General features: G+C 34.4%; 2 protein-coding genes and 1 long non-coding RNA gene across 5 annotated transcripts; 2 read left to right on the top strand and 1 right to left on the bottom strand.

Annotated features, from left to right (window-relative positions):
- The first annotated feature begins 12,478 nt into the window (after nt 1-12,478).
- Nucleotides 12,479-13,395, top strand: LOC123194810 (auxin-binding protein ABP19a-like). Its single transcript, XM_044608243.1, is given in 2 exon segments — nt 12,479-13,022; nt 13,025-13,395. Coding segments are annotated over 2 exon segments (624 nt in total). The 5' UTR covers nt 12,479-12,532; the 3' UTR covers nt 13,159-13,395.
- Nucleotides 13,396-13,514: 119 nt separating this feature from the next.
- LOC123194809 (pentatricopeptide repeat-containing protein At5g66520-like) lies at nt 13,515-16,660 on the bottom strand. 2 transcript variants are annotated; one of them, XM_044608241.1, is made up of 2 exons: nt 15,005-16,660; nt 13,515-14,929 (listed from the first exon to the last, which is right to left on the bottom strand). In XM_044608241.1, exons 1-2 carry the CDS (start codon nt 16,068-16,070, stop codon nt 14,130-14,132), a joined length of 1,866 nt encoding a protein of 621 aa, XP_044464176.1. In that variant the 5' UTR covers nt 16,071-16,660; the 3' UTR covers nt 13,515-14,129. The 2 variants fall into 2 exon arrangements, with proteins under 2 accessions (XP_044464176.1, XP_044464177.1); XM_044608242.1 differs by having other exon boundaries at nt 13,515-15,573; nt 15,668-15,753.
- LOC123194811 lies at nt 16,356-17,880 on the top strand. Of its 2 annotated transcripts, none has more exons than XR_006497333.1 (2): nt 16,356-16,472; nt 16,899-17,880. It is a non-coding gene; the product is annotated as an uncharacterized LOC123194811 (long non-coding RNA). The 2 variants fall into 2 exon arrangements; XR_006497334.1 differs by having other exon boundaries at nt 16,358-16,472; nt 16,800-17,880.
- Nucleotides 17,881-18,493: the final 613 nt, after the last annotated feature.

Genomic DNA, 18,493 nt, shown 5'->3' with positions numbered 1-18,493 from the left:
AGATTTTTATTGTTTTCTTACAAACAAAAAATTTTTATTCTTACAAAAAAAAATTTTCTTTTTGTACCCACAAAAAAAAAGCTCTCTACATACTATTTAAACACATCATAAATATATTAAACAATAAAATTAAATGAACATACTATTTTAAATATTATATATTAACTATATTAATATACACAAAAAAATCTAAATAAATTTGAAAAATATAAATAATCTAAAATTATAAAAATATGTTAGTATTTTAAATAAATATATTAGTATAAAGGGATGAAGACAAAGAAAATGATAGGACGAGACAGGAAGCGAACACATATATCCCTATTCTTGGCCTTTCTATATTACAAGGGTTTTTTTAATCTTTATTTTTGTTCTCTTCTCCAATTTTATAAGGAAATTTTCTTCCCATCTAGAGCAAGACTCCTAATTTTGAACCGAAATTACTATCCTCGTACCACCTTCCAAGGAGGCGCTAATATTTGTTATTATCATTTTAAATCCACAGTTAATATTGAAAACTCAATTCAGCCTGTGTATTTAATCACGACCTGTTTATTAAATTTAAATATCAATTATTGTTAAAATTTTTTATTAAAATTAAGAATAAAAATATTATTTAATTAAAAAATTTTAAAAATTAATATTTCAAAAGTGATTATATTCTTCCAAGATTTTTTCTTCCTTTTTATCGACCATCTTCGTTGTAGCTATCGATGGAGTTTTCCAAACCTCTTCTTCTCCCGTCAAAGCCCAACTGTTAGCAGCCATTTTAGTTTTAGCCAATACAAATTAATGTATAATAAGGTCAAAATTTGTAGTCGATGACCGGCTCCACACTGATTTAATAAGGTCGGTAGGTGAGGAATTCTATGAGAATCAAACTTTTATTGGTGTAACTGTATAACCATGTAAAATGTCACATAAATCCAAAGCTTAAAGAACAATGTTTAATGGTTGAACAATTACGTGTAGAGAGGATACACCAACTGAACCAAAATCATGTGCCTTACGACTCCATCGATGAGTTGGTGTTAATTACTTATAATAATAGATATCATTACCTTATTATATATATATATATATATATATATATTATAAGATATATTTAATTAATATAATATATTGAATATATTATATAATATAGTATATATATTTTATGATGTAATATATATTATTAATATAGATCAATATATATTTATAAAAAAATGATTATATGAAAGAATTTATATGATAAATTTTAAATTTTTATGAGTGTTTATAACAGTTTTTAAAAGAATGAGATGTCAATTTAGGATATTTTATTATTTTAATTTTTAAAAAATATATTATAAAATATGATATACGATAAAAAATTAAATTTTTAATATACGATTCGACTTCTATAATTAATATTTTTAAAATCGGATCAGATTGTCTAGTTTGATTGATTGAATCGTGAACCAGTGTATAATTTAATCCGATTTCACAATTTAATATACTCTATATATAAATATTGATTTATGTGAAATTTGGTCGAACTCAAAAAATTTATTAAACTAAAAAAACTATTTAAAACTAACAATATGTAATTGATTTTTTTTATCTATGTAATGAAATATTAATTGTTTAATTAATATATTTAAAATTATATTTTATATTTAAAAAATATAATAAATATTTGATAGTATTTAAAAAAATATAATAACTTATTAATCTGATTAAATCAATATTACTGACAGGTTTTAATAAAACTGACTATAATCAACTATGATTAATTTAAATTAGTTGTCGATGTCAATGGGGCATGTGAAGACTGATTTTAATATCATATGAAGTTGTAGAGCATAAGATTTGGTCAACCTAATTTTAAATCAACAATTTTTCAGATGCAGATGAACCTATGCACTGAATTCAATTTTTGTTCTGAATCTTAATTAATGGCCTTTTGACTTGGAAGTGTCTATCAAATTTAATAATAATAAAAAGGCCAAACCACTATTTCCCACCCAATTTTTTGCTGAAGTTAGCATACCTATGCTAGTTAAAAAGTCCAAACTCCCATTTGTAATATAATTTCTATTAATCTTTTTTTGTTAAGACGAGGGGTAAAGTAATTATTTTATTATTTATATAAAAAATTATAAATTTTATTACTTTCCTCTAGATTTTAGAAACTAATATTTTACTTTTACTTAAAGTTTTTAAACTTTAAAAAGTAACATTTTTAATCTCAAACCTAGTGTTTCCATATTTTTCAAACAATAATCGCCTTCTAAAATTTTCAAAATTAGCAATCTCATCCCCACTCTTCAACTTCAGCTTTTAAATCTCTTCTGACATCTTCTTTAGCCTCTTTCTTTTCCCGATGCGTCGAAAAATCGTGCGACAAAGAGAAGCAGATCTCTAGAGACACCTCTTATCTTTGTGTCTTCATCGCACCATGCGACGAAGGGATCTCCTTCTCTTCGTCGTATGGTTTTCTAGTGCACCGAGAGAAAGAGAGGGTCGAAGACGACGTCAAGCTAAAGTTGAAGAGTAGGGTTGAGATTGTTGTTTTTGAAAGTTCTGGGGGGCGACGTAGTTTGAGAAATATAAAAACTCTAAGTTTAGGGGTGAAAATGTTATTTTTTAAAGTTTAAAAATTTTAGATTAAGGTGAAATATTAATTTTTAAAACATGGGAGAAAGTAATAAAATTTATAACTTTGTAATATAAATAGTAAAATAACTATTTTACCCTTCATTTTAACAGAAAAAGTTAACAGAAGTTGGACTGTAGATGAAAATTTGAGTTTTTCAACTAGGCCAAACGACTATTTCCCACCCAAGGTTTAGCGTTTTCTCAAAAGTCCCCCCTTTAACTATGGAAACACCAAACACCCACCCATGGCCGGTTAGATTTAACCAAACCCTAACGGCTGAAAATTTTATCTCCTTTTGCCCCCCTAAACTTTAAAAACTGAAATTTTCTCCCCGTCTAAGTTTTAAAAAATGGCAGTTTCACCCTAGGGTTTGGTTTTGAAATCTCCGGCGACCTCTTCGGCTCCGTTGCCGACGGCCGCTCCCTCCGGAAGCAACCTCTCCTTCCGGCGATCTCTTTTCTCCCATTTGGAGGTCCGATCGGCGCCCGGAGACGCCGTGGAAGACGAAGACTTCGTCGGGAAGACGAAGTTCTTCATCTTCCCAGACGAAGACGACGACGACGGCTTCGTCTGGGAAGACGAAGAACTTCGTCTTCCCGACGAAGTCTTCGTCTCCCACGGCGTCTCCGGGCGTCGATCGGACCTCCAAATGGGAGGAAAGAGATCGCCGGAAGGAGAGGTTGCTTCCGGAGGGAGCGGCCGTCGGCAACGGAGCCGGAGAGGTCGTCGGAGATTTCAAAACCAAACTCTAGGGTGAAACTGTGATTTTTTAAAACTTAGGGTGAGGGAAAATTTTAGTTTTTAAAGTTTAGGGGGGCAAAATTAGATTCTATTTTAGTTTATTTTTAATATTATAGCCAAAATGACGATTTTACCCCTACCACCGTTAGGGTTTGGTTAAATCTAACCGGTCATGGATGGGTGTTTGGTGTTTCCATAGTTAAAGGGGGGACTTTTGAGAAAACGCTAAACCTTGGGTGGGAAATAGTTGTTTGGCCTTTTCAACTATCATAAGTGTATTTTTGAATTTCAACTAAAACAAAAGTAGGAAATAGTCCTTTGCCCTGACAAAGAAGAATTGAGTACCAAATTTAAACTATGTGCTTCCTCTTAAAATTCCTAGTTGATACGAAGCCAACGCCTGCAACAATTTTTACAGCATTTAATTTACAAAAGCGTAAACTTGCAACAGTTTTTACAAGATGAAATCAGCATTTTAATTTACAAACATTGAATCACTTAACACCTTAGGGTGAAAATAAAATTTTTTTAAATTTAGATAGAGAGAAAATTATTAGTTTTTAAAATTAAAACGATAAATGAGATAATTTTTTATTTTTTAATATCAATGGTTAAATAACAATTATACCCTTAAATTTAATTGATTTTGTTAACTTTAAGCACTGACAATTAGAAGTTTGAGTTTTTCGCACTTAATTATTAGAAGTTTGATGATGAATCAAGTCTTTTGGCTTTTTTTTTTTCAAAGGCCAAAAGGTTTATTCTCACCTAAGGTATAAAGAAATCTCAAAGTATTATTTTTTAATTTTCAAAAACTCAAACACTTATTTATAAGTTAAATTCTGTTAAAAATCTGAATTAAGGTTAGAGGAAAAATTATTATTTAATAATATTATTATATTTCTCTCACAGGTTTTAAAAACTAACAAATTCACCCTTTTTAAAAAAGTTTTTAAAAAATCACATTCCTCCCCCCCCCCCCCCCCCCCCCCAAACCTAGGTTTTTTTCACCTCAAGTCACCATCTTGGCGCCGACTACATCCCTTTTTCATTCCAAACTGTCGTCGGCACCAGTTTACATTTCCCCACCCTACAAATCATCTTCTAGATGATCATCTGAACGACGAGTCTTAGGCATAACATCTCTTCATCCAAAATGTTGCGCTTGTGCCTCTTTGTCATAGATGGGGGTCGGACTTCGTCGCATTGTCGACTCAACTTAGATGAAGGAAGAGGCAAAGATGAACAAAGAGGATGCTTGAAGGGATGCTGGAAATTGAAGTTCAAGAAGGGGTGAAATTTTAGTTTTTAAAAGTTTTGGGGGCTGTTGAAATTGAAAAAAAATGGAAACCCTAAGTTTAGGGACAAAAATGTTACTTCTCAAAGTTAAAAAATTTTAGTTAGAGGTGAAGTTGTTAGCTTTTAGAATTTAAGGCAAAAATAATGAAATTTAATTTTTAATATTATTTTTAAAATAACCATTTTATTTTTTATTTTAATTGAAAATTTTAATATGAAATGACTTATAAATGAATATTTGAGTTTTTGAAAGACCAAAAGACTATTTTCCACCTAAAGTATCCTCTAATCTCAAGTTCTCACCTTTTAACTTTGAAAATCTCATTTACCCATCTATGGCGGTTAAAATTAACGGAATTCTAACCCTTTAAAATTTTTTCTCTTTTCCCCTTCTAAAATTTAAAAACTAAAAGTTTTCCCCTAATCTAAGTTTTAAAAAATGACAGTTCTCCTTTAGAGTTTAATTTTCAGATCTCTAGTGTCATTGCTAGTAGCCTCTCCCTCCCGAAGCTTTCTCTTTTTCTAACAGTCTCTGTCCACTTAGTTGGATGTCTGATCAGCGTTCAACTAAGTAGAGAGAGATCGTCGAGGGAGAAGAAGCTTCGGGTGATAGAGGCTATCGACAATGGCACTGGAGATCTGGAAACTAAACCCTAAGAGTAAACTATCATTTTTTGAAACTTGGATTAGGGGAAAACTTTTAGTTTTTAAAATTTAGGAGAGGAAAGTAGATTATATTTTAGTTTATTTTTAATATTACAGATAAAATGACAAATTTGTCTTTAGAACCGTTAATTTTAACTAGTCATCGGTAGATATTGGGATTTTTAAAATTAAAAAGGAAAACTTGACAAAACAACATACTTTGGGGGGATTAAGCCTTTGGCCTTTCTGAAAATTAGAGAGTAGGATTTGGTGTTTCACTATATCTTGCGTGGGAAACAAGTCCTTTTGCCTTTTTTTTTCAAATAACCAATTTGAACTTGTTCTTTATTGTTCTGTCATTTCTATCTTCTTATATTCACCATCGTCTTCTTAAATAATCAGATCATTCACTAACCAATAGCAGTGGTATTGCCGGAAAAGTACAGAAAGAGGGATCACTCTTTTTTCTCCGTACAGTATGGGCAAATTCAATCTCTCTAACTTACGAATATATAAAAAAAAGTTCAGTCTGTCTCACAGGTCGGTGTCACTTGCAGAGCTTTGAATGGAATTCTACAGCCGGCTTTGGCTACGTATTATCCCCAGAGATCAACACCTGCTGGCTTTCTCATCACGGAGTGAGCTTTGGTTTCTGCAGTACACAATTAGGTATCTAGTTAATATATCTTCTGGTTTCTGGTGATCCTGGAATTTACAAGGAAGAACAAGTGGAGGCATGGAAAATGGTGGTGAATGTGGTTCATGCTAAGGGCGCCATTATTTTCTATCAACCGTGGCAAGTTGGCCAACGGTGAAATATTTTATGAATGTAGATGTTGTTTATCAACCTGGTGGCGCTGCTCCAATTTCATCAACCGCCGTCCCCATTTCCGAGAGGTGGAGAATTCTAATGCCAAATGGGTCCTATGACAAATGCCGGAAACCATCTGGCTCCACCCTCCGGAACACAAGTTTATGGACAAGTGTTCATCAGGAAATTGAAATTCAATGCGGAGTTAACTTGAAAATTCCAACTAATTGGGGAATTTCTCACTACAGGATCAGAATATTATGTTTCACAGGAACTAATTATACCAAAAAGACATTAAAAGAGTGACTGATTATGGGAATAATTTTATGTCATATTGTGGGTATTCCAGAAATTAATCAAGACCAACATTCTCAATGGTTATCTCACTAAGTAAACCACGAAATAATTTTCAGGTTTTGAACATTGAACTTGTCACGACTTCAACCATGGTTAATTTGATATAATAGTACTGAACCACTACTTTATAGAGTGGTCTCACCATGGAAATTTCGTTGCATATTTAAATGATTTCACCATATCAATTTTCCAACCTTCAAAATAATAGACAATAATATCACCGAAGTATAATGTTTTGTTGCAGAAGAAGCATGATGGGTATGTACAATTATTTAATGTTGGCATAAATGGTTTACGATAGTGTAAGTGGCATACTATTAGAGTGAGTGTTCTATAGTCAATATTCTAGACAAAACAAGTTCATTGTTAAGTAATACGTACTACTCCTGGTGACACTTCATTTCTAAGTGTATATGTAATACCAAAATAAATGTCTTTAGGATGGTTCAGTGATAATGCCAATGTAATTAAACTGGTTCATTGATCTTCCTATTCACACCAAACTCTCAATTTTTATTTCTCTTTTTCATTATTTAATTCCTTGTTTGAATTTAATTTCTTTGTAAATGAACAGTCACAGACCCCTGAATATGAGTAATGGTGCGAATAGAGAAGGCGTTGGCTTAATTCGCCTGTGGATTTGGATTTGTTTTTTAGGCCCAATGACTATGTCCCACACAAAGTTCGATGCAAACCCAATACCTCACCTATTAATTTTTAAAAATCTAAATATTTATTTATCTGTTAAATTTTATTGTTACTGTTATGGGTAAAATTATTATTTAATAAAATATTTAAAAAAAACTAAAATTCATTATTATAAATTCTCACAGTTCCGTGTTGTTGAGTCAACAAATTGTTGGCCGACCTCTTATTAGTGGACGATTTGTCCTCATGCGAGAGATGGGATGGAGGAGGTTGGTCAGTTTTGGTTGTCGGAAAAGTAGCAAGGGAGAAAATACAAACCCTAGGAGGCAAAATAATCATTTTTCAAATTTTGGGTGAGAAAAGAATTTTTAGTTTTTAAACTAAGGGAAAAATGTGATGAATTTATAGTTTTTTAAAACATTTTTATTAAATAATAATTTTAACCCTGATAATAACAGTAAAATTTAACAAATTGGTGAGTACTTGAATTTTTGATAGTTAACTAGTGGGAAATGGGATTTGCATCAAACCTTGGGTGGGACATGGTCATTTGGCCTTGTTTTTATTTGTGTCTTGGATGTTAATGAAATAGCTGTGATTTTTGCATTGAAGCTAAGAGAGAGTCATGGTACAATTCTTGTTTGTACAAAAGAAAAAGAACATCTTGAGCTCTTAAAGATCCCACTGAAAAATTCTAGGCACATAAAACCAACACGGAACAAAGCCTTAAAAAGGTTTTGATCTGACAACATCAATCTGTTTGACTGTTTTTGATTCACTTCAATTATGAAGAGATCACTTGGCAGCTCAGATTCCTTGAGTGTTTTGATGTCAATCTACCCAGCCACAGGTTGTTATGAAGAATCCCATCAAATTAACTTCATTCGATTCTAATTCACATATTATTCATTTCAATGACTTAGACATATCTTATTTTACTTTGATGATCAGTCACTTTAAAAAAATCTTTTCTAACAATAAAATTTGAGTATCGGCATCAGAGTAATCAGTTTTCCTTTTTAGGTTTATTTCTTTTACATTTCAAGATTGATGGATCCAGTAGAAGGACTGATTGTTTGTTTTGGTTGGTTGGTTCAGATGACCACATGTTCCAGGAACCAATCATGTTTACAGCAGAGAATTTCAGTCCACATATATATTTCAACTTATTGTTTTTCTTTATTGATTGCACCAAACACCAAAAACAGCAATCAAAGGCGAGAGTGGGTTGCAGTTCCTTTGTTGAGGAAAGGGTAGTCTATGCAGTCCAAGCTCCCTGGTGAACCCACCACTAGAAATGAAGCTTCCCTCGTAACTCCTTCTCCAAGTCCTCAAGACTCAAGAGCTTAGCTTCTTCGTCTTCAGTGCCCGCTTTCCCTGATTCTGTTTGTCCATAAGCGGTCTATCGAGGCTGTGTTCTATGGAGATATGTCAGCTTTTCACCAAAATCTTCCTGGAGCTTGTTTAGTCTCTCAATGACTGCCAATCCTAGATTCAGTTCATCAGAGTCTATGGCCTCAAGATGATCAATTGCGGGCGAAATTCTTACACCAACTCGGTCTGCGCCAATGGCTTCACTCACAGCGCGCTTGAACCACCTCCATTAAGAATCTGCATCGGTTTGCAAGAATCCACCATACTCATCAATTCTGTTGTTGATCCCATCCTTCAAAAACTGGTCAATCAAATACCCATGCGCTCCGTGATCTAATATGTCTTTAATGCGTTGCACTTTAAATACCTCACACTCAGCTAAGAATCAATAAAAGGAAAGTACCAATTAGATTGGTAATAGCTCCTGTGGTAGTCGAACCTACTACAAAGAAAGGCTTTTTCCTAGTTTTCATAGTAGAATTTATCATGGTGAACTGACTCATGTAACCTTATTATTCTATTGTACAGCCTGATTATTAATATTTATTATTTCCTCCCGTAGTAATTTCATCCTCTTCATAATCCATGAAGGTACCCATGTTGAATTTCTTCAGCAGTTTGTTCATGTAATCGTTAGTGGTGCACTGACCAGGTGTCCAATACTCTCCAACACACTTACCCAGTTCTCTCTTAAAACCTCATGTACAGTAATTTTGATCTCAGTGGTGTCCATCGGTTGAGACTGATGTTGAAGCAGCTGCCATTAACTGCTAGACTCAGGTGGGATAGGAAACCCTAGAGCATATCGTCTTGATCTCTTCATTCTACAAAACCCAAAAACTTAGCTCAACCTAACAAAAACCTTTAAATGCAGGTAGCTCGAACTTGCAGTGGTTGACGTGTGAGAGTTATAACTTATACACATTTACCTTTACTTAAAATTTTACGACACCATTTGGGTTCCAAAATAATGTTCTGATACTAAAAATTGTAATACCTATCTTTAAACGAATACCTTATAAAAAAGATATATATTCGAAAAAAAACGTGTTTTATTTATTTTACTTTAAAATTATTCATTTCAGACAAAAATATAACAAAGTAACTCATCATAAAAACTTTAAATGAAATTTGATTAAACTTCTATACAGGCATGCAAAAGGTGTCATTACTTTAAAAACTTGTAAACATGTTCTACATCCAAAAATTGTAAACATGCATAAATAGCGAGAACATAACTAAATACATAAACATAACATCATGCTAATCCCCTCCTCATGTAATCCTCTCTCATTGGCCCTCACTCCTCTAGTAACTTTGCACAATCATCTCCTACCCACAAAATAAACATAATGAATAAATCAGTGTTAAAACACTAAACAAGTAAGTGAATAATATAGTATGTCAAACTTACATTAACTTGTGTATTCTCGCAAACAATTAACATTATCTAGACAATCTGTCTTGACATTTCCTGTGATGATAAAATATGCTTAACCTAATACTTAACTCGTCGTGAAAGTATAACTATTCTTTTTATATCGCAAGCACTTCATTTCACTTTATTTCACTTTGTCCATCAAAATAAGTTGCAAATGCGTAGAAACCCTAGCCAAATAAGGAAAATAAACTCCTGCAATACCCCTTTCCTTGTGCACATATCACATGGATTACTAAAAGAATCCTAAGGTATTCCCTATTGCAAACAAGTGCATGAAGCATCTAGCCATGCAAAAAATAAACTCATGCAATCACTCTTTCCATGCATATATATCACATGGACTACTAAGATTGACATCCTACTGTGGATGCTCCCATATCAAACGTGTGCATGAATCATCTCATAAGTATTATATCACACAAAAACCCTCATGCTTTCACATTTGAGTTCTTAAGCCAAAAATCATGCAATATTAACTTTATGAACTTGTGCCACAGGTCACAGAACAATAGTGCATCATGTCATAAATCTTATAGTAGTGACACGTTTAGTCATTTACTTAACCTTATGCCACATCACACAATTGTGGCACCTCAACTTAATCTTATAACAATGACTTTCACATAACTCAAAATCTTTACATATTCATAGTGAAGACAACTTAAAGCTAAATAAGTTGTTTATGGTCTATGAATGATTGTTCTCTCTTCCTGTGATATGAACAAGTTTTACTATTTTTGTAACATCCATTGCTATCCCGTGCCTACATCATCTTCTTTGGAAATTTAAGGACTATTTGCCACCTATGAACATGCATTTTATCATGTCTAAAATTCAATTTCGAGACTCGAACTTAGACATTCTTTTTGAAAATTCTAGTATTTCATCAATTTTGTTAATTCATAAGGTTTATAGTTGCAATACTATCAGTTATATTTAAAATCCAAATTCAAATAATAATTTCTTGATTAATTCATTTAGAGGATAATATAATGATGAAGAGTTGATAAAACAGAAAGTTATAGTTTTCCACTGTAAGTATATTTGAATGCTAGCTAACATGTTGCATCCTTTAGGTCAAGGCATAGGCTTCTACAACTGTTCACTTCTCCAGAAGATGTTTTACAGATAGGAGACTACCATGTAATACATTGCAGCTCATGTAATGCTTGAGCCTTTATGTTTTTCTCTTTTTCTCTTCTTTTGGCACCAAATAATTTATGGTTCATTTCTTTTGTTAGTCACATGTACACCGGAGATATCATAACAGTGTCAAAGAATGAGACAAGTTTTACAAAAAATTTGACAACAACAGCATACCTATATATTGAGATAGCTCTTCAGATTGTTAAAAAGCCAACTGAGAAGCCGTGGAAAAGAGGGAATTCCTTCGTTCCACAAATTTTTTCCTGGATAGCATTAAAAGAGGGAAGAAGACTTGCAAAGTCTTGTTAGCTGTAAAAATGTCATCTTATGCTCTAATTTTCATCCCATCACGTGGGCTAATGGACCACAAGATTTTTTATAACATCGACTGTTGATTGGCTTATGAGAATCCTGGAAAGTGCCAATATAACTAACTTTGTCGTCTCTTTTGATGATTCTGAGATTAAAATGGATTACGCCTCTCCTTCTCCTACGGTAATTGACTCCATCAGAATATGAATGGTGCTGGTTGATATTCAATCATCTCCTCATTAATGGTTCATATTAAAGATCTAATCATTGCTCGCATATTGCATTTCATTTTCTTCCATTAATATGCCAATATCCAAGGACGTTTCACTTAAACTTCAGGGTGCAAAGAAGGATTAATAAGTAGAATTATTAGGTCTTTCTAACTGCTTAGAAAAATTAAGGTGGATTTAATGTGGGTTAATGTTAAATATAATTTTAGTTTAATAAAATAGTTAATTGAATAGTGAGACGACAGTTTTAAGTTATGATGCAATTGATAGATTTAAATAATCAATGAAAATAAGTTTAACGTTTTTAAATGTTATAATTTGGATAGATAGCATTAGTGTAAGTATAAGGTTTATTAAATCTTCGATGTGATCTAATATCCTAATCTGAAATATATAGATTATGGTTTTACCCATTTTAAAAGTTATCAGAAGATGTTTCAAGAGCAGAAAACTAATGCATGTAATTTTGAAAGTTTTATGGATTCAAATACATGATAATTCGAGTATTTCTATAAACTTAAAGCAATCAATATTGAATGATAGTATTGGATGATTTTATTTAGTTTATGTAAAATAAATATTCCTATTAATGGACTACCTAAAGCTTTTACAGAGCTAATAATTCTTGAATGATGAACAGATATTTTCTACCGTAACAGAAGCGTAAAAGATATTTGATATTTCTGTCTGCTTCTTTCAAACAAAAAGAGAAATCTTGTTTTTATCTGGGAAAATGCACCAGAGAGGCCCAGGGTGTGTCGTTTCTCCGAAACACCTATAGCCTTTGCCATGCCCGTGACATCTTGCATGGTCCTATCCCACATAACAGGACGATTGCCAAAATAACCACTCTATATAAGCATGAATAAACCCTTTGGGAAACGCAATCTAAATCAACATTAACCAAAATGATTCTCCCAATCTTCTTCCTTTCTTTCCTCTTCTCCTCTTCCTATGCCGCCGTGCAAGACTTCTGTGTTGCAGACCTTTCAGCCCCGGAAGGCCCTGCAGGCTACTCTTGCAAGAAGCAATCGGCTGTCACAGTCGATGATTTTGTTTACTCTGGCCTTGGTGCTGCTGGTAACACCTCAAACATTATCAAAGCCGCCGTGACACCAGCTTTTTCTCCACAACTTCCAGGTGTAAATGGCCTTGGTATTTCCATGGCCCGTTTAGACTTGGCCCCTGGCGGAGTTGTGCCAATGCACACTCACCCTGGAGGTTCAGAAGTGCTCATTGTTATCCAAGGCTCAATTTGTGCTGGCTTCATTTCCAATGCAAATGCAGTTTACTTGAAGTCTCTTAAGAAGGGTGACATTATGGTTTTCCCCCAAGGTTTATTGCACTTCCAGGTGAATGCAGGGGGAAGTCCGGCTTTGGCATTTGTTAGCTTCAGCAGTCCGAGCCCGGGCTCCAAATCGTCGACTATGCTTTGTTCGGAAACAATTTGCCGTCTGAATTGGTTGAGAAGACTACTTTCCTTGATGATGCTCAGGTTAAGAAGCTCAAGGCCGTTCTTGGTGGCACTGGATAAGGTTAATTAAACTTGTTTAGCACTGGCGTGACAGCCTCCAATTGGTGTCTTTTTTGTTCAATTCCTTGGCTTCTCCTTGGGATTTAATCTATCGAGAACCATAAGTTAATTGGTTCAGCAATAAATAGAATCTCGTTTATTAGTTGTTTACTGTGTTTTGGAGGTGAATTAATTCTGATCCCAGTCACTGCATCCATCTCTAATAAGAAGCAATTTTATTGCTACTTCTTGTCACCATGAATTTGTAATATTTATCTCTAAATCTTAAACCCTAAATACTAAATCCTCTCGAATTCTGTGTATTTACTTATTGATATACTAAAAATAAGAAAGAAAACAATAAATATGCACTGATAAGGCAAGGAAGTTGTAGGCATTGTATTTCTTTTCAAACTGAGCATAAATTCAGTGAAGTCACATAAATCAAACATACATGTTCTTGACCATTTCGAGGGTCACCTTGACAGACTATGACAGTGGATAAGCTGAAGAGTATATTAATTTTGAATGAAACTGAGATCAAAAAATTCAAGATCGTAGAGAGGCCACCTCTTAAACTATCTTGGTACTCAGTGAATTAACGGGTTTCCGTCGTTTAACCGAGAGAAATACAGGAAAATCAGCCTGTCTCCATGCTTAACTCCCTATTCTCAATTCAAAGGGTAGCCCACATTTGGTGCTTATTTTATATGGAACTAGAGGAAACCCAATGAGAAAACCAGGTCAGATTGTGGAGATTCAAACCAAGGCTAAAGGCACATGTGACCTTCTCTTGAGCTTAGTCTCAGAAGGGGATTCATGTAGATGGAGGCAACTCTTTTGGATAAGACCTGTGGGTCTAAATCTCGCCAACTTCATGGTGGATCACTCTCTAGTGTTTGTTGCATAAGTTCCAGATTTTCCAATTTTACACCCATGAATTGTTTATTAAGAACAAATTTTTCCTTCAGTGGAGTTTGTTTATTGCTTGGTTACCAGTAATCCATGCAGGAACAAGAACCTCCTTCAAAATGATGATACCTTTTCCTATCTCTTACAGATATTTTCCTTTGATTAACTTTTGAGATAAGCTTCATTGCTGAATGGCAATCATTGCAGATCCTAATATTCTTAACTATCCTTATTACAGATCCAGGCTCAGTGCTGATTAACCCAAAAGCTAAAGCCAGTTTTTCACTGTGGTAACCAATCACAGTCTCCTTTTCCTCCTCTTCAATGTCAAATAGAACCCCTCTTGTTTCAGCCTTATAACCATAGTTCTTTATCTTTTTAACAGCTTCTTCCCACGCTGTGTAGATCTCCTCTGTTTTGTCATGGGATCTGTCTCCAGCCAAGAACTCATGAACAACACCATCCACTTCAATCAAGCTATACCCAGGGACACGTTCTATGTTTTTGGCTCTCATGGATTTCCGGACTTCTTCGGCATTGTCCCCTTTCATGGTTTTAGCATAAATGCTGGACAGTAGAATGTAACAGCCATCATGGCTTTGATCAGATTCTATCAACATATTCCCAATCCCTTGACCCATCTGATCATTACCATGAACTCTGCAGGCACCAAGGAGAGTCCCCCAGATAACATTGTCTGGTTTCATAGGCATTGAAGCAATGAAATTTTCTGCCTCCTCCAACAAGCCAGCACGGCCAAGAAGATCAACCATGCAGGCATAGTGATCCAACTCCGGTTCAATTCCATGATCATCTAGCATTGAATGAAAATAGTGAAAACCCTTCTCAACCCATCCAATGTGACTACATGCGCATAAAACTGCCAAATAAGAGATACTATCAGGTGAGATGCATTCACTTTTCATTTGCTCAAAAAGCTGAAATGCTTCTATACCACGTCCATTCATTGCCAGGCCAGAAATTGCGCTTGTGTAAGATGAAACATCTTTCTCCTTGGATAAATGAAATACCTGCATTGCTAAATTAATACTGCCACATTTTGCATACATGTCAATTAGAGCTGCATTAAGTATTGAATCAACATTTACGCATTTCTTTTGAATGTAAAAGTACACCCAGTTCCCATGATTCAAAGCTCCCAACTGTGAGCATGCAGAAAGCACACTGACCAAAATTGCAGAGTTGGGCTCCAAATTCAATAGCTGCATCCCCCTAAACAAAGCCAAGGCTTTCTTTGGTTGCCCATTCTGAGCATAGCCAGAAATCATCACCACCCAAGAAACCAAACTCCTACATGGCATCTCCTTAAAAACTCTGCAAGCATCATCCAAGAAACCGAAATTAACCAATCCACTAAGCACACTATTCCAAGAAACCTCATTTCTGTTAGGCATTTTGTCGAACAACTCAAGACCCTCTGAAATCTCACCATTCCTTAGGTATCCACTCATCATTGAATTCCACGAAACAACATCAACATCCAAACTCTCGTCAAATGCCCATCTAGCGTCTCTCAATTTCCCACAAACAGAGTAAAACTGTATCACAGAATTTTTCACAAACACATCCAAAGCAAAAGAATTTTTAACCACTATACCATGTAACTGCCTGCCCAAATCAAAATCACGACTGGTAGCACAACCCTGGAACAAAAACGTAAATGTAAAGTTATTAGGGAAAACATTCAAGTCAATCATTCTATAAAACACAAAGCAGGAGGTAGACATAGAGTGCGAGTGGCAGGCGCGCGCAAGGCCACGAATGAGGGTGTTGAAGAGGAATATTTGAGGGGGCGTGGAAGATTGGAAAAGGAGACGAAGGGCGTAATGAATATCGCCAGAGGGATTTAGGGCAGCGAAAGAAACGGTAGGTCTTAGAGAAGGCGGTGGGTGGCTTAAGCCTCTAATTAAGAGCTGAGTGTGTGTTTGTTTAAATTGTTGAATGGTTTTGCATTTGAAAAGAAGCCATGTGAATGGAACTTTGGGCGGTGGCATTGCCATCACTGTCACTGTCACTGTAACCGTCAGCTGAACTGAAAAAAATTGCTTTGAAAGGGAAAAAAGCTCATATTTTTATTTCCGTGATCCAACCAAAACTGAAGTGGACGAAATCAAATTTGCCAACAATCTTACATAACAAGAAACACCCAACAACACCAATGCACAATCCAACAAACAATATATACAGCTCGTCTGGTTGTGTTCGTCTCTTAAGCTCTGTCTCTCTCTGTCAGCTTAGACATATTTTTGCCAGTCTGTCATCGCCCTGTGTTTATGAATTAACATGTTTTAATTTGAAAGTCTCTCTCTTTATATATGTACGTGTAAAATTTTTTGTTTCTGCAGCTTCTGTTTTCTTGCTTTAGGTGGCTAGAAAACGAGTCTCTTCGACCTTGGAAGCAGGTATTTTTAGCATTAATCGATAACTTTTTGAGTCCTCTTGGTTTTGGTTTCGGAAGATGACGATCATCTTTTTCATATAATCTCTTTTCGGATGTTGATTTTCATGCTCAAAATGGAACTTTATTGCTTATACGCATTACACACGTTTCAAATTTGTTCATTCAATTGTATGCAATTGATGATATGATATATTAAGAGAACTGTATTTTAACTGAAAGTTTTCAAGAAGATTGTGAATATAAATACTTTTTTTGTGCCGTCGATGGTTCTGATTTGACATTCTCTGCCGTTTTCATTTTTAACTTTGCCTAATTCTGCTGAAATCAGAAGACTTTTCGTCCTGAAAAACGCCCCTTCAGGAAGTACGGTTGGTGTTATTTCTGTATGGAATAGGCTTCACTGAATGCATCTTTTATGCAAATTCAGGGTGCTCAACTTCAAAACTTATTGATGTTACCTTGGGTAGTAGGAATTTGAGAGAACCAGTTAAGATTGCCTCCTGGAGAAGATGTTAGTGAGTGGCTAGCTGTAAACAGTAAGGACTTCAACATTTGGGTTTCTTGACCGCAATTTTTATGTTCAAATGGCAAATTCTGTGTAAATTTATCATTCAGTGTCTGCTTAGGGATATGTTCTTCTTCTACAGCTGTAGATTTCTTCAGCCAGGTAAATATTGTTTATGGTATTCTAACTGAATTCTGCACAACATGCAACTGCCCATCGATGACTGCTAGACCAACGTATAATTCTGATCCCTCAACCCTTCTGAATTTCCATTTAAAATAGTTAATGCAGTTAGAATCTTGATAATTATCATCAAGTTAGCTCAAAGTTTTTCTTGCTCTGTTTAGCCTAATATTCTGTCGTAATTCTTCATAGGCAAATGAATCAAGGGCTATTTTATGCATGCACTAAGTTTGTCTACTCATAGATGCAAGTATAGATGGGCTGATGGAGTTAAGATTAAGAATCCAATAGAGGTGTCTGCGCCCGCATATCTCGAGTATTTGATGGACTGGACTCAAGCGGTCTTCACTATCAAGAGAAGGTATCATACCAATGTTTGGAAGTTATTTCGTCTTTAACGGCTGCAATCACTCTGAAACCCAAGCGTAGTGTTGCACCTCGGTATTTACATGAAATACGAACGACAGGAGGCTCGAACCATAACATGAAGATTGTTAGGTGATCTGTGAACTGGAAATTGTTTTGCAGTTGAGACAATTTTTAAGAGATTGTTCCACTTTTTATGCCCATATCTATCACTCACACTTGCAGAGGATCGTGAGTTTGAAGGAAGAAGCTCATCTAAATAGTTGCTTAAACATTTTGTCTTAAGTTTCATGTGTTTATTAATGCGTGTAGTCATGCAGGAATTCCGGTTGATCGAAGTAGCTTAGCTTGCACATCTCCACGATCTTGTAGAGTCCATAATGCAGTCACAGTATTTTAGCCATCGACGCCCGTTTGGAAAGTAGAAGTATTTATTTGGAGAAAGATTGTTAGGCTAAAAGACTATTTCCACCCAAGTTTTACCATAACCTTAAAAATATATCTATAATAATTGAAAAATTCAAACACTATCTATACGCTAATTGCTGTTAATGACAAAAATTAAATTATTATTTTATTTTTAAACTCTAAAACCTAAAAATTTATTCCATGTTACCTCTTTAATTTAAAAAATTAAAAATTTTCTCTATAATTAAACTTTAAAAAATTATATTTCCCTCTTAGAGTTTTTGTTTCTATCTTTGATCAATTGGAATTGATTCCTGCCGTTGGCCTTTCCCACCATCTCATTTTCATCAGACAAAGATGAATTATTTTCGTCTTACAAAATGAAAATGGGATGGTGAAAAAACTGACTAACGGTGGAAACTAATTCCAAATTACTAGAGATAAAAGAAAAAACCTTAAAAAAAAATATAGATTTTTAAAGTTTAATTATAAAAAAAAATTATTAGTGTTCTAAATTAAGAGAGAAAAATAATATAAATTTTTAGGATTTTAAAATAAAA

Source organism: Mangifera indica, chromosome 13 (genome assembly GCF_011075055.1).
Source record: "Mangifera indica cultivar Alphonso chromosome 13, CATAS_Mindica_2.1, whole genome shotgun sequence".
In the NCBI taxonomy this organism is placed as follows: Eukaryota; Viridiplantae; Streptophyta; class Magnoliopsida; order Sapindales; family Anacardiaceae; genus Mangifera; species Mangifera indica.
Note: the sequence above shows the minus strand (reverse complement) of the source record. Positions and strands in the feature narration are given on the sequence as shown.